Source organism: Cydia amplana, chromosome Z (assembly GCF_948474715.1).
Source record: "Cydia amplana chromosome Z, ilCydAmpl1.1, whole genome shotgun sequence".
In the NCBI taxonomy this organism is placed as follows: Eukaryota; Metazoa; Arthropoda; class Insecta; order Lepidoptera; family Tortricidae; genus Cydia; species Cydia amplana.
This window is the reverse complement of record NC_086096.1, coordinates 4,157,902-4,174,949: the sequence shown is the minus strand read 5'-3', so window position 1 is coordinate 4,174,949 and position 17,048 is coordinate 4,157,902. Positions and strand designations below refer to the sequence as shown.

Below are 17,048 nucleotides of genomic sequence, written 5' to 3'. Positions count from 1 at the left end.
CTTTACCCTACAATGTCTTATCTCACTCACACAAGCATGGTACGCGTTCACCTACACGAGCTTAGGCTGTGTGCGTAGGAACGCGTTTGTTTCATACATTTGATCGCCAGTGTCCGAGGTGTGTTTCCGACGTGTCGGAAACCGGTGTTGCTCGAAGCGTGGAACCTTTACCTATCCTTATACTGCTCATATATCTCCTGGAACATATCCCTACAATTCATCCTAATTTTCATCTTCGAACACAGCAGGAACACCCCAGACAATTTCCTGTGTAGCGAGTATATTTCTTCGGGCGGCGGACAGAGGCGGTGCGTCAGTATGGTGGGGACTAACGCTTGTATCCGGCGGGTGGTGCGTTGGGTGCCGAAGTCGAACTCACCTGAGGTGCTGGTGAATACTTCGCCCATTATCATGACCGTGTCCACGTGGGTTTCTTCCATTATCTGTGAACCATAGAGGTACAATAGTATTGAGATGAAATGGTAGCATAGAGAAATAATATCTGGGTGACCGAGCTTCGCTCGGAACACATACAAAAACTCGAAAATGCGCGTTTCCCCAGAGATAAGACCTAGATCGATTTTTCGCCCCCGAAAACCACCATATAGCAAATTTCATCGAAATCGTTAGAGCCGTTTCCGAGATCCCCGAAATATATATATATAAATAAATAAATAAATAAATAAACAAGAATTGCTCGTTTAAAGGTATTAGATAGTAAGACAAGAGTGCTCACTCCATCAGACTATTAATTTCAGTGTCTACATCTAGCATCGAGTAGCGGAACTATCAGTACTGCTACTTGACAATAGATGTAGCACCGACCGGAAAGTCTTATCTCAACAGCATAAGACTTTCCGGTCGGTGCTACATCTATTGTCAAGTAGCAGTACTGATAGTTCCGCTACTCGATGCTAGATGCTAATAGTCTTTTTGGTACTAAAACTGATGTATGGAGTGAGCAATATATGTATTTTTTTCTCTATGGTAGGGCCGGGAAATGACCGAACGAGATGCTCTTATGGAACTTTCAGTAGGAGTTGCAGAAAAAGCGTTATTATTGCTTGCCCGATGGTAATGGTAAGTGCTCGCCATAGATAGCCTGTAAACGCCTGCCGACCCTTTAAAAACCTGTATACTATTTTTCAGAAGAACCCCATACTATATAGTCTCTCTAGAAAACCTCGGCAAATTCCTCTTAAACCGCGCAGTGCGTGACCATTTACAAATGGTTCCATATAGACCAGCGGTCGGCAACATTTTAGCAGCCAAGGGCCACATAGTAGTTAACGAAGTTGACGCCGGTCGCACTTTGTTAATATTTATGACTTTACCAGACTTTGTCGTTTGTCAATATTACATACAAAATAGCCAGGGAGGCTCGCGGGTCGCAAGTGACAGGTTCATGGGCCGCAAGCGGCCCGCGGCCGTAGGTTGCCAACCGCTGATAGGTATAGACATTTGATCCTCACAAGAAACTTAACTGAGACCATTAACAAAAATATCATATATCCTTCATAGGGAATATTACACGAAAGTCTGCGTAGGGGGCGCCACATCAACAACAAGTAAACAATCTAAGGGTCTACCGCAAACGAGAGAGTCGACATTTTGTTATCTAACCTCTCTAACACTCTTGCATATTCGAGCGATAAAGAGGCAGATAGCTGAGTTTCGATTTCGCGTTCCCCGGTAGGCCCTTTGTAAGCAAACCGCCTTGATGTATCAATGTCATATTTGATTGTCTGTGAAAACTTGTCAAAAAACAGTTTAACCTTTTCAACGCCAAGAGTCACTAAAGTGGTCGAGTGCTGTCGTGCCCATGACGCCAACAGCCACTAAAAAGGCTATGACGGACGCTGTCAAAGCAATTTTCCTGCTGACAGATAAGGTTTATTTTCGCTCTTCATATTGCAACCATTTGGCGTATAAGCCACATTTTAGCATGGGTCGAAAAGCGTTGAAAAGGTTAAGAAGATGGTATATGTCACTAGTGGTGCACTCTGGCGGCAAAACATTGCAGTAATACTCCCTATTCCCTACCTTGGACTCGTATCCGGTGAGGAACTTCATCTCCTTGGACATCCGCAAGATGGCGCCGCGGTCGCCGTCGGACGCCGCCTTAATGATCTCAATGTACTGGTCCATGAACTCTTTGGAGTACTCGCGGGTCGCGCCGAAGTCTAGGAGGATCACCTGGAACATGGTTGTTTGCCAAAACATACTTCATACAACCGATTAAGAAACTGGTTCTCACATTGTATGTTATTAACAAGCTTTTATTAGGTCGACCTGGGGCCCATTTCTCGAACGGTATTAGCCTAATATTATTAGTCCACGCACTGTCAAATCGTATGGGTTACTATGGCAACACACTAATAATATTAGACTAATACCGTTTGAGAAATAGGCCCCTGTATGTAACTATGTAACGGAATCTAAAATAACTAATTTAACCATCTTCCAAGGATCGTAGCGTCATGAAAATTGGCAGCTGTATGTAGTTCTGATGACAATACAATAATATGGTACTGTCGAACTGATCTGATGATGGAGACAGGAGGTGGCCATAGGAACTCTGTGATGAAACAACGCAACCTAATTGTGTTAGGGGTTTTTAGAATTGTCTCGATGAGTATTAGTTGTCTGTCGTAAGAAAAGTACAGTCAGCGATAAAAGTTTGTACCAAAAATTAAATTTTTGCCAAAAACGTATTTATTAAATGCAAACACATCGTATGTATTACATATGTTGCATTACAATAGTCTCAAAGTACTTCACCTGATACAAACACACACACATTGTAAGAATTACGAGATGCATGATCTTGTGGATGATGTCACTTCTCGTACGGCGCATGACTAGCTTGTATTTAAGTTTTATAAACCCCGTCTTATTATAGTAGACATACTCTGCACTGCTTTCTCAGTGAATGAAAGTATCGCTACAAATGTTATATTTTCATATGAATTTGACGTGTTACGGTTGTAGATAACTTGGCTCAGTTAGTGTAAGGCCTGAGTGGACGCTCGAGTTGGGCGTGCAGCGGGGCGGGGCGTGCGGCGTGCATGTTAAACAAATGCAAGCGTATAGGAGCGGCCTTAGTGCACGCTGCTCACATCACGCGTGAGCCCGACGCCACGCTGCACGTCCCGCCGAACGCTCCGCTCCGAGCGTCCACTCAGGCCTTACACTTAGGGTTCAATATCTTGCACAGGCAGAGCCGTATGATCTGTTAGTATGATGACTATGGGACGGAAGGTGTTTTATAGGCCTCTAGGCGGCTTTAATTAGCATTATTAAAAATAGAAGAGGAGAAATGATCGGCCATCTGCAACGACACGACCACTTCATCAGATACATCATATAAGGGAAAATAAATGGAAAGAGAGAGAGGGGAAGACCAAGAAAAAGTTATATGAGCCAAGTAAAGGAACATGTAGGGGCCGTGTCGTACCAGGACACTAAGGGGCTGGCTTCGGATCGACCAAGGTGGAGACAACTTCATCACGCTGCACCGACAAAAGCCGTTCTTAAATTGAATGAATGAATGATATCATTCTGACCTGTTTAGTGTTGGGGTTGTAGAAGAAATTGGCCCAGTTGGGGTCGGTCTGCATGCAGCGCAACACGAACATCTCCCGCAAGCAGAGCTGCATGGTCATGCAGGCGATGTACCGCGTTAAACAGCTTGTATATTATACCTGTTTAGTGTTGGGGTTGTAGAAGAAATTGGCCCAGTTGGGGTCGGTCTGCATGCAGCGCAACACGAACATCTCCCGCAAGCACAGTTGCATGATCTTGTAGGCCATGTACCGCGTTAAACTGCTTGTATATTATACCTGTTTAGTGTTGGGGTTGTAGAAGAAATTGGCCCAGTTGGGGTCGATCTGCATGCAGCGCAACACGAACATCTCCCGCAAGCACAGTTGCATGATCTTGTAGGCCATGTACCGCGTTAAACTGCTTGTATATTATACCTGTTTAGTGTTGGGGTTGTAGAAGAAATTGGCCCAGTTGGGGTCGGTCTGCATGCAGCGCAACACGAACATCTCCCGCAAGCAGAGCTGCATGATCTTGTAAACGATGTACCGCGTTAAACAGCTTGTATATTATACCTGTTTAGTGTTGGGGTTGTAGAAGAAATTGGCCCAGTTGGGGTCGGTCTGCATGCAGCGCAACACGAACATCTCCCGCAAGCAGAGCTGCATGATCTTGTAAACGATGTACCGCGTTAAACAGCTTGTATATTATACCTGTTTAGTGTTGGGGTTGTAGAAGAAATTGGCCCAGTTGGGGTCGGTCTGCATGCAGCGCAACACGAACATCTCCCGCAAGCAGAGCTGCATGATCTTGTAAGCGATGTCGTGCCGGGTGTCGTACGGAGCGTCGAAGAACTTGTCTAGAGGTACGCCGTCTATTAGCTCGGTCGTTATCACTTCTTGCGCGCAGAGCTCGTCTGAAATAAGTATTATTTTTTATTTTTCTTTTTCAGTTGGCGCGGGTAGATTTTGGCGGCCTGTGGTTAGCCACAGAATATAATACGATTGACACGATCTTACCTACAACATCGGGCACGAAGTACTCAGGGTAGGGCGCTAGGAGAGTCTTGAACCGTTTGGTGCATTCGGCCTCGCGGCGGTAGTCCACCTCCCAAGCCAGCTCTTTCTTGGCCACCTCAACTACGTTGTCTATGAACATCCCCTTTGGGAACACGTTCCACACCTAACGACAATAATTACTGTCAGTTTTCAGGTACTAAATTTGGCCACCGTGATTTGGGAAATGAAATTCGGTGCAGAAACATAGAACCTATCATTCATATATTCAGTGCCGAGAACCCGAATATCAGGTATTTTATGATTTCGTTCCCAGGCCGGACGACTCGATAGCAGGAAGGTAGGAAACGATTTTCGATGTTCGTGGTAGGCACTCTGCCTACTGTCGTCGCTTGGTTGAAGGAAGCGACAGTCCTTACAACACTTACAAGTCAAGTATTAGCAGGCGTGTCTCACTCCGCGATTTCGTCGCTTGCTACAGGTAGCTAAAAGTACATCCGTTCGGCCCCAATTTTGGGGAAAGCCATAAGCCGCGCGTGGCGCTGTCGCCACCTAGCGGCCATATCTGTGCTGATCGTAACAGACGCGTTTTGTTAGAGAGTGAGTCTTATGTACTTAGTACTATTATTTATTCTGTGCCGATAGTCGGGATCGTGGTACTACAGCTTTATATGACGAAATATTAGTGTCCTGGCGCGGATGTCTTGTTTGGCTGGGTGGCAATGAATGTGTTAACTACCAAAGCCGAATAATGTAAGGTATTTTTGCATGTATCAATGTTTCAAAGAAAAATAGAGAGAGTGATATATTGATGTTTAACAATTCACAGCAATATAAAATATGCGCGTGCGATAGATAAGATCAGACCGGTCAATGTAAGGTATTATTTCTCTAGGGTCCTTATTTTACTAGTGTATGACATTGTCTAGTATCATCTTCAGGTCTAGGTCACAAATTTTCTAAGGTTTGATAATAAGATAAAATATAATGTATTCAAGTAGGCATATTACAATGCGCTTATGAACGTCAAATAAAGCTACACCGGCTCCGATCCTACACCTCTGCCTCGAGAAGATTTGAATCTCTCCTCAATAGGCTACATGACTATTTTTTTTTTATGGTATCAATCGATCGGGTTTGTTTTTAGGATCAAATGTCTATATGGGACCCATTGCATTAAAGTAACACAAAAGTCAGAAATTGTAGTCAAAGTCCGACAGTCGCACTTCACTCGCGAAACGCCCTATACAAAACGGCCAGGGGCCGTGACGTCATCGCCCATCTTGTAGTATGGACAAAACAAGAAAATTGCGTTTTTGTCGGTGAAATATTGCGTTTATGTATATAGTTGCTATACAATATTTTTTTGGATGAAATGTAAAGAATCGAATGGTACCCTTACTTTTATCGTTTTTAGAAGTTAAAAAAAACTTAAATTTTGAAACTTTCAGGTCCTGTAATTTTGTAATTTTTCAATATTTTATTTTAATATCTACATTATTGTGATAAATTGCTCGTTTGCCATCTATTTTACTAGATTTTGTTATAAAATTCAACATGTGTCATCATCCCTATTGGAGGAGGGTATCCCAATATGGGACCGGCAACAAACTCGGCGGGATACATCACTTCGAAACATTACATCTTATAATTAACATGCATTACGAGTAAATAATGGCCACCTCCATGCCGTTGTGCAGTACAGTCAGCAGCAATAGTTTCTAAGCGGGCGAGGTGTTCAAAATTACCTTGACGCGCTCTTATTCTCTTAACAATAAAGTCGCGTTAAGATCATTTTGAACACCTCGCCCGCTTAGCAACTATTGCTGCTGACTGTACTTCCAGGTGAACCTGGCCTGTCAATATTATATCTGAACATACTGAACACGCCTCTATAGCCTCCCTAGGGCTCATATATGGTGGAAATATTCGCTTAATTGGGTACGGTCTCGGTAGCTCAGATGGCAGAGCACTGTACTAGTGATCCAGTGGTCGTGGGTTCAAGTCCCACCCAAAAGAATTTTTCCACTTTTATTTCGACGCCTCTATTGTCAAGGCGTTAGAGTGCGTGTTCAGATATTTTTAAGCACCTCGGCCGCTCCGATATATCTGATGGCGGGTTTACCTTGAGTACGCCAACGAGGTTGTCAATGTCGCTGTTGATGCCCTTCGCTACGCCGGGATACTGCACCTTTATGGCCACCTCCATGCCGTTGTGCAGTACCGCCAGGTGTACCTGGCCTGTCAACATTATAGAATACAGTCATGGATACAAAAAATACAAAATACAAATACAAATGCATTTATTTCATTACTTTTTACATCAGTTCTTAGGTATAATATAAGGGTTAGGTAGGTAATTAGTCCATCTTAGGTACATGAAGTAAGTACAGTATTTATCTAAACATTGATTGATTTTGATTGATTGATGGATTGAGGAAGACTTATTCTAGTTGTCTCTCTACCAAATTGAGACGATGAATGAAGAAAAACCAAGTGCGAGTCGGACTCGCATTATCTATTGTTAGGGTTCCGTAGCCAAATGGCAAAAAACGGAACCCTTATAGATTCGTCATGTCTGTCTGTCTGTCTGTCTGTCTGTCCGTCTGTCCGTGTATGTCACAGTCACTTTTCTCCGAAACTATAAGAACTATACTGTTGAAACTTGGTAAGTAGATGTATTCTGTGAACCGCATTAAGATTTTCACACAAAAATAGAAAAAAAAACAATAAATTTTTGGGGTTCCTTATACTTAGAACTGAAACTCAAATTTTTTTTTTTTTTTCATCAAACCTATACGTGTGGGGTATCTATGGATAGGTCTTCAAAAATGATATTGAGGTTTCTAATATCATTTTTTTCTAAACTGAATAGTTTGCGCGAGAGACACTTCCAAAGTGGTAAAATGTGCGTCCCCCCCCCCCCCCTGTAACTTCTAAAATAACAGAATGATAAAACTAAAAAAAATATATGATGTACATTACCATGTAAACTTCCACCGAAAATTGGTTTGAACGAGATCTAGTAAATAGTTTTTTTTTAATACGTCATAAATCGCCTAAATACGGAACCCTTCATGGGCGAGTCCGACTCGCACTTGGCCGCTTTTTTTTAGTGTATTTTTGGCAACAGAAATACATCCTCTGTGAAACTGTATAGGTATCACGATTCATGAGATACAGCCTGGTGACAGACATAGAGGAGTCTTAGTAATATGGTCCCGTTTTACCCCTTTGGGTACGGAACCCTAATAAGGGACGAAAGATGGGTCCAAACTTTGTACGGAAACCATATGTCTCTGTCTCTGTCTATGTAACAACATCAACATAACCCAACATACAAACATGCACCGTGAAAACTGTACTTCTTTTGGACAGCCGTGTAATAAGATTATTGAGAGTAATATTACAAGCATGGTCTAATAAAACATGGTCTTCTCTTCCCAGAGTGTCACTTGCCTACGTCACAATAACATTGCCACTTTATTTCAACATTACATGTTACATGGGTACTTTATATCTATGGTTAATAAGTTAAAATATTTCTTTATAATTTTATAATTTTCATTTTATCTTAAATTTTACAATATCACCTCATTTTTAATTATTCGTTAGCAATATCTTCCGATTCACGAAAGAAATTTCAGACGTTCGGGTAATTCTGTTTACACTACTGGCAACACAGGATAGCGCTGTCACATTTGACAATCCGCCATTTTGTCCCTGACCGTCATTCTTGTCGAACGCGTATTAATTGTTATTTCCTTCTCGCTCAGTGTCAGCAGTCGCAGTGTTTTCCAAACTTTTCACGTCGTAAGCTTGGTAATTAATGTTTTGTTACGAAAATGGTTGGCTGCTCTATTCGGAACTGTAAGAGTAGGAGTGAAAAGTGCAGTATAGATTTGTTTTATTTTACTATGTTTCTACATGAATAACTTAAAATTAATGCCGTTAAAATAATTTTCACCGTTGGTTAAAATTCTCCCACATTTTAAAGTTTGAGAACCTGTAAACAGCATGATGACGTAGGCAAGTGACAGTTAGGTCATTCGCGAATCTCGGAAGAGAGTACCAGGCGGAGTATATTATTATACCATGATTACGAGTATTTACCTAGAATTTAAAATGTATAGTTAACATCTAACCTATAGAGGCGGCCGCAAATGGTTTATCTTCAAAATGCTGCACTCTTGTTCGCCACTCCGCTCCTAACTGGGCCGCCATCACCTGCCGATATAAAACAATGTTTATTGTATGACTAATGCGTAGTGATTTAATTGGCTTGATGACAAATTTTCAAATCCCTTTTATTATTGTCGGTACACTTGTACTGGTTCCGAAAAACACAATATTTCAGCTATACTCATAAGATTTAACATAAATAATTGCATTTTTTTATAGCTAGTTTAAACCTCGCGCGAAAACGCCTCGCAAGCGATTTGTGACGTCACGAATTAGTTGGTTTACATACTTACAGTTACGAATTTTCCCTTGAATCCGAATGATATTGTCAATTCAGCACCATATATTACGATTAGGGATGATAAATACATTACAAACATTAATCACAATAACTCATTTTATACAAAAACTCTCACACGGTTGCAATTTAAGATGAATTATTTTTTACTTTTTAATTTTTTCTGGTTCCAACAGCCAACATGGCAATGATAGTTCCATTCAGCCAAATAATTAAATAAGTTTTTTGGTGAAATATCGTATTATTTAGCATTTTATTTATTTAATTACAAATAAATATTTACTTTACATCGTGTAATAATATTTTTTGGACCTAATAAATGTTTAGTGGCGAAATAATATTTTTTTTGAACCTCCAAACTCTTTGGTGAGGATTTATGGATTACGGTCAATGAGGATTGATGACGTCACCCCTCTTAGCTCGCTTCTGATTGGCGTTTCAGTCAAAATGGCTGATTGGAGAATTTTGCACTTTTATTTTATTGAATATATTAATCATCCTAATGTTTATACTGAGATTGGGGCATTTTTTAGAACCATATTGACATATATGTTTCTTTGAAACCATTATTTCCATGATTCTTTGTTACTGTCATCAGGTCAATTCTCTTTGTGTATGACTAGCGACCCGCCCCGGTTTCGCAAGGCTTACACAAAACCTTAACAAACTATACACCTAAACCTTCCTCAAGAATCAGTCTGTTGATAGGTGAACACTGCATGAAAATCCGATCAGTATTTTTTGAGTTTATCGCGAACATACTTACAGTTGTAGTGCATCATCTTCCTCGCGTTGTCCCGGCATTTTGCCACGGCTCATGGGAGCCTGGGGTCCGCTTGGCAACTAATCCCAGTAATTGGCGTGGGCACTAGTTTTTACGAAAGCGACTGCCATCTGACCTTCCAACCCAGAGGGTAAACTAGGCCCGTTTAGGGATTAGTCCGGTTTCCTCACGATGTTTTCCTTCACCGAAAAGCGACTGGTAAATATCAAATGATATTTCGTACATAAGTTCCGAAAAACTCATTGGTACGAGCCGGGGTTCGAACCCGCGACCTCCGGATTGCAAGTCGCACGCTCTTACCGCTAGGCCACCAGCGCTTATTTTACAGTTGTAGTGCATAAAAAAAGTAATATTTAGTGACCTGTTCCACTTGCCAGGCAGGCATGAAGTCTGCCGACTGCCGCACTCTCTCGAATATGCGCTGCAACTCTGGAGATATCACCGACTCGTCCTGGATGCTCAGCAGTTGCCCAAGTTTCAGCGCCGCCCCTATTAGACAGACACTCAAATGTTTATTTACCATTCTGAAAATTTATTTTTCACCTCAGCAGCTCGAACAAGGGTACTTTGCTACTTAAAAACAATGAGCAAAATCGCATTTTGCTCACCGAGTGAGACAAATAGAGCAAAATGCGATTTTGCTCACTCAGTGAGCAAAATGCGACTTTGCTCACTGTTTTTAAGTAGCAAAGTACCCTTAAGCTCGAAAGCTGCTGAGGTGAAAACTTAATTGTTGGTATATCTTAAGAAAACATGAGTGAATAGAGGTAAGTGATGAAGAAGGAATACATTTTTCTAATATGTTCTCACTGCTGAGGTGAAAAGTTTTGTGAACTACACGAGATCAAAGTTATTTACATCTCGTGCGCTTTTGAGTCCCTTACTACGCTCAAGATTCTAAATTAGATTCACTCGCTACGCTCGTGAATCTAGTATAGAATCTTTCGCTTGCACGGGACTCAAAATAAGCACTCGAAGAAATATCAAGCTTTGATCTCTTGTTGTACAAATAACTATTATATAAACAAAAGAAATAGAATACTAGTGTTCCACTTCCACGCATCTGTCTATGGCAATATTAGATCAATCACACCCGATTGAATGGTGCATGCCGCACGTCGTTGCCCCAGCATCACTGTTGGCCGAAACGTTAATGCAATTGAAAATGTTGGCCATTAACCATTATAAATTGAACCGTAAACTGTAATCGCCCGTTACGGTTTAAGGTTCGATTTATAATGGTTAATGGCCAACATTTTCAATTGCATTAACGTTTCGGCCAACACTGCCCAGCATGGTGCGGCACACGAGTCCAGCCAGCCTATTATGGATAGCTTTATCCATCTTTATCCACGTGATAAAATAACTGTCACTGTTTAACACCGTGGGAAAGAAAGTGACGGACACCGTTTTATCACGCTGTCACGTAGACAAGAACGACCATCATATCCGTACAGTACTTATAACATGTCTGTATATTTTCTTCTGCTTTATCGGCCCTCAGTAACTGTCGTGGCTTCCAACCTCCGTGGCGACCTGACATAGACCCATTGACGGACTGGCTGACTGACATACATATTTTGAACTAAGGACATTTAAATTCAAAATGAGACATGACAACGACACGACAAAATAAGACGTTCACTACGGACAGCCACCAAGACCAGACAGACTGTTCAGTAACTACTTTTTCACACCACCTATTCGGAAAAGAGCTTTTTCTTCCCTGCTAGGAGGGATCAAAGTGGCACTTTTCCTCCCTGCTAGGAGGGATCAAAGTAACACTTTTCTGTTCTAGCACACTATTTTTACATTTTTTTGCACATTATTTTTTTAGCTTAAATAATCTGTTTAAGCATCAGATTATGTCAAAACTAAGATTTTTTTATTTTCCTCATAGTTGATGTGAAAAGCAGTATGTATTTCGTCTTGGGCGTTAACACTTGAATCCCTCATTACTACACCCCGTTATCTAATGCTCAGTTTGGGGGCAAATAGTGATGTTGCTTCACATTATTAGTCGATTCATATTTATCTATAAAGGGTTGTTTGTCAAAATAAAATTCTTATTTTGTGAATGCTCTAGACATTCATTCCAGCTTTTTCATCAGATAGGACGGCGACAAATTATAGAATCGTACAGAGACGACTTATTAGGTACTAGGTGCCTATAGTGTTGTATAAACCGTTTAAGTTCGGGGGTAAATATTAGTAGCAGGTGTAGTAGTAGCACTTTATTGTACATAAAACAAGTTACAACACAGTTGATACAGAAACAATGTCCAAAGGCGAGCTTATCCGTATAAGGGATCTCTTCCACCACTTCACAGGGATCACTTCTTTTTTCAGGGGAATATTAGTTAAAAATAATTTAAACACCTGTACACGATTAAGTAAGTCCCGTTTCCTAGTAACAAAGAGCAGTAAGTTTCTTCAATTTTGTAAAGAAATAAGAAGTATTTTTCTTTAAAGTTATAAAACCTTTTTCGTGTCTTCTAATATTTTTCAAATCTACTTCTCTGTTCCTTTGACATTTCAACAGATTCTTTTGAGAATCATTCATATGTACCTACGGTGAGAAAGAATCAGATCTTTTTATCTTTGCTTATACCTTTAAACGAGCAATTCTTGTTTATTTATTTATTTATATATATATTTCGGGGATCTCGGAAACGGCTCTAACGATTTCGATGAAATTTACTATATGGGGGTTTTCGGGGGCGAGAAATCGATCTAGCTAGGTCTTATCTCTGGGAAAACGCGCATTTTCGAGTTTTTATGTTTTCCGAGCGAAGCTCGGTCACCCAGATATTATGTTAATAAGTGAGTAAATCAACTTAATTTTTTATCGATATTAATTATCGCAACTGCCCCATCACTCTTGCCCCCAAACTGAGCATTAGATAACGGGGTATACTCATTACGCCCAGGATTCTACTTTAGAATCTATTGTAGAATCCATCGCTTCATTCAGGATTCAATGTACGCCCTTGACAGAAATATATCATTTTGATCCCTTGTATAGTTTGTAGCTTGTAGTAGACCCCGAAGGCTTATCCTATTGTCTATTGTTCAGTAAAACCGCACGTGCTACTTACCTGCAAAAAAGGGTCCTAATTATTCTATTTGGCACCTGAGCGCGGGCTAGTCCAACGCTCAAAAAACCAGTGTAGGTGCGCTCTCCGATAACGCGCCTTTGTTACGCATATCGATGACACATTTTAGACTGGTTCTTAGCGTTCGACTCGCCGGCACTCAGTAACCGAAGTACCGATTTTTTATGCAGGTGGTTGTGGCACGTGGCACGAGCGGTTTTTCTTAACAATAGACAATAGGATTAGCCTTCGGGGTCTATTAGAAAGCTACAAACTATAACACAAACTACTATTTGACTCACCTCTGACTTTACACAGCGTGTCCACAATCCGCTCAGCGTTGGCGGTCGACAGGAACGCGTTAGCGGAGTCGTCCGTGTTGCCCGTGACGGACTGGATGGTGTTGCGCGCGTACTGAGCCACCGCGCCGACCCCCAGCCCGGCGGCCAGCGACCCGAACGAGAACATTCGCCCGAGGCGGGACGATGGGACTACGCGGGCTTTTGAGTTCTCGCTTAGCTACGGAATTAATGTCATTTTAGACACATCCATATAGGGTTGCCAGATCGAAAGGCGCTATTATCTGGAAAAAATATCAATTTTTCGGGATTTTGGGCCTTAAGTCGGGAAAAAAACCATTCAAATTAAATTAATTGTATTAAAAACAACGATATTTTACATTATTGGCACTACGCCAGCTGCCCTGCCCAAACTCGCCACGCGCGCCCCTTGCGCGCGCTGACGGGCTCGACGCGGGTCGCTTGCTCGCTCGACCACAGTTCGGAACTTGAAATTATTGTTTTATAACGTGAATCTGTTTTTCTGGACAATTTTCACTTTGTCGGGAATCGGGAACACTTGCTAAAAATCGGGAGAATCCCGCCGAATCCCGACCATCTGGCAACCCTACATCCATACCGCAGTTAACTTTAGTGACGCAACACAGTAACATTAAGTAACTTACCTAGTTACCTAATGTTACTGTGTTGTACCTAGTTACCTAATGCACAATGTTGCTCCATAGTTACTCCAAATAAGTTAACAGCGATGAAAGGTGGATGCACCTTTTAGAAGCTCACTAAGGAGATTTATTGAAAAGTTTTTAAAATTTTCTAATGATATAAAATTAAATGATAATCTAGTTGTCTTAAGCGCTTATTTTTTTTTTAATTATTGAGGGGGTAAATTCAAAAACGAAGCAAATTTGTAATTGTAATTTGACATCTAAAAAATTGCATAATGTTTTACAATTCAAAATATAAATGGACGCCTCTTGCAAATTACAATATTATTAAAAAGAGTTTTGCTTTTCAATTTTTCATAAGATGCATATTAGGATAACTTCAAAAGCGGGGTAATTTTGAAAATATGTAGGTAATAAATAAAAATAAACCAGAAGCATATGGTTTACTGTTGCTACACTAGAAAATTTTCAATTTTCAAAATTACTCAGTTTCGAAGCTACCCCCAACCCCCAACCCCGCAATACCCCAATGCACTTACAAGTTGTAAAACGTTATGCAACTTACACAAAGTCATCCTTGCAATAGTAAAAGAAGTTATATACTTACTGCTACTCTAATCTTTTTCTTGGCAACCGGCTTTGGCTTTCCTGAACTGCTCACACTGCTCGGCTTAATTTCAGTTAGGATTTCAGGAGTACGAGTCTCAACCTTCCGCACAGTTACATTCTCTAACGGAACTTGAATTCTATCATTCAGCTGTTCCGTTCGTAACTGAGCTTTTTCCAAACTTTCAAAGGTCCGGTTGAACTCCCGGTTAAGCTCCTCTATCTCCTCTTGCAACTTTGGATCCATGGCAGCTTTAGTCTCTGGATTCGTTGTAAAATTGGGGACATTCATTACTGCATACTGTCGGAACCCTTGAGCGACAATGGAAGCCCGGTCAAACAGCTCTTTGCCAAAGTCCGGGCTAACTTTGATGTTAGATATGGGGTTAGTTGGACAGGTTTGAGCGAAAGCCTTAATGGTGGAGTTATTCCAGATGATTCTAGCATTTTCCCGCTGGAGTTTGACTCCGGCCTCCACAACTAACCTCAGGCCCCGTACTACGCCGATTAGGTCGTTAATGTGGGACATTGCCTGCAATTAGTTGATTAATACATTATTTACATAAATAATTTAAATCATTGTCAGTGGCATACATAAGAAAGTTAAATATATAATAATTATTAATTACTTGAACTAGCAGTTAGGGTTAGGATATTTTGCCATTAGTTAGTCATTAAAACTTAAACCAGTTAAATATGCAGTATTGTATTCAAATGAAATGTTATTTTTATCTATGAACTGTAGTTGGAAATATAACTTATAATATTTTATGTTTTAATTCCACTACATTATGCTAAAGAGCATTTATATAATTTGCTAATGCATACATTATTCTCTTTTTAATTAAGCAATGGTTATTTCATAATGTGACCAAAAAAAATTTGATGCAAAATTGCATGGTTGTTTTGAAATAACACAGATATTCAGGGGTCTTAAAACTTTTTGACCCCAGGGCCACGACCATCTGTTCCCTTTTTGTGGATTGTATGAAACTTGAAATTAAGATAGATAGATATAGCTGGTCAACCAAATCTTGTCAGTAAAAAAGGCGCGAAATACAAATTTTATATGGGACGATATCCCTTCGCGCCTATATTTTTCAAATTTGTCGCCTTTTTCTACTGTCAAGATCTGGTTGACCAAATATATGTAGTTTGAAGACCATGTTCTAGGATATTCAAGATATCCTTTACCCATTCAAAATTCATTATTTTACAATCTCAGCATACACAATACACTTACTGCCCACTTATACGGTAGTTTTACTCCATCTTCGAGTCAATCCCGTGCCGTGATTGGTCCATGTCTTTGAACGGACCAATCACGGCACGGGATTCGCTCACCTCGTCCCGCCGCACCCCCGTATTTTTGGCAGCATCGGTTTCATGAAATAAAGGCTCTAAACTCAGTCTAGAGGATTCCTAGTCTATGGGGACAGAAAAGGCTTATTTTATATATGTATTGTTAACTACATGGTCACATTATTAAAGTCTGATTTTAACGAATTTAAAATAACTGAACATACATTTTTATGGCAATTTTAAGCCCTTTCCATAATGGGTCATCTATTTAGTAGTATATCAGCCGAGAGACAAATACAGACAGAGATGAAAGGTTTGTACAAATACCTTTACAAAATGGCCCTTTGGGCGACTTAATGTACACATTTTGCAATGCAACCTATTAAGATAAAGGGTTATGTTGAAATACTAATCGCTATTTGTTGTTAAGCTTGCTATTTACATAGTAAACTATAGGAAAAATTAAAGTAGCAATTATATGCCAACTGCATTCGCGGTGTAGGCGGTAAGAATGAGGTGTGAAACTCAAGGCCTAATAAAATCACGGTCATAGGTTATTGCATAATATGAGATAATTTTCCCATAACAATGCTCCAGAAAAAATATTTATTGATTATTTAGACACTTTGTGTTCCAATCGCTTTAATATATCACCGCTTTCATGCAAAACTGTTAGAATATATCGCAGGTGCGGTTGTTGTAGTATGTGTAAATAAAACTTACCTTGCAATTCTATCACAAATCATAGAAATGACAAAGCACTAATTGAATATTACAAAATTAAGTCGATGAATTTAACATATTAACAGAACTCCAACTTAATTTACTAGGTAAATTATTAAAGTAAACTCGGAATTTTGCTACTTCTTCTACGACAATTTTGAATGTGTAATTGACAAATGACTAAATGACAGCTGTTTCATATATTTGTTTTTTTTTTCGTAATTTTGACGTCCCTAACGTAGCTACTTATTTTTTAACCTATAGGCGATTTACATTCGCGTCTCGTGGCCAAATGGCATAATCTAGACATAAGTCTGGCACTTTTTCAAATTACGAGTTGGCAACACTGGACTAGGTTGGGTTGGCTTGACTTTAGGAAATTGAAATCTTAAAAAGGAGAGCGTACTTAATTAACTTATGGGTATGGTGTAGGTACTATTGAACATATATTTTTCGAATGTCCGTTGAACCGTCTTTCCTTATACGATCTCTTGATAAAATTCAAAGTCTGCCTCCCCTGTAATGTCAAATCTCT

At 40.2% G+C, this 17,048-nt stretch overlaps 1 protein-coding gene across 1 annotated transcript; it reads right to left on the bottom strand.

Moving 5' to 3' along the window:
- Positions 1-167: 167 nt before the first annotated feature.
- LOC134661741 (atypical kinase COQ8B, mitochondrial) lies at positions 168-16,688 on the bottom strand. Its single transcript, XM_063517922.1, has 10 exons — positions 16,514-16,688; positions 14,490-15,020; positions 13,221-13,437; positions 10,185-10,312; positions 8,705-8,786; positions 6,685-6,800; positions 4,563-4,725; positions 4,257-4,459; positions 2,044-2,196; positions 168-443 (listed from the first exon to the last, which is right to left on the bottom strand). The coding sequence occupies exons 2-10, from the start codon at positions 15,015-15,017 to the stop codon at positions 168-170; spliced, it is 1,866 nt and encodes a 621-aa protein (XP_063373992.1). The 5' UTR covers positions 15,018-15,020; positions 16,514-16,688.
- Positions 16,689-17,048: the final 360 nt, after the last annotated feature.

Bases quoted from the DNA above. Each gene is read 5' to 3' on its own strand.
- LOC134661741 (XM_063517922.1), bottom strand. From the start codon at position 15,017: ATGTCCCACATTAACGACCTAATCGGCGTAGTACGGGGCCTGAGGTTA. The intron at 2,197-4,256 runs GTATAATATACA...ACCATGTTCCAG, and splicing joins ACAACCCCAACACTAAACAG to GTGATCCTCCTAGACTTCGG. The intron at 444-2,043 runs GTAGGGAATAGG...TATGGTTCACAG, and splicing joins TCACCGGATACGAGTCCAAG to ATAATGGAAGAAACCCACGT.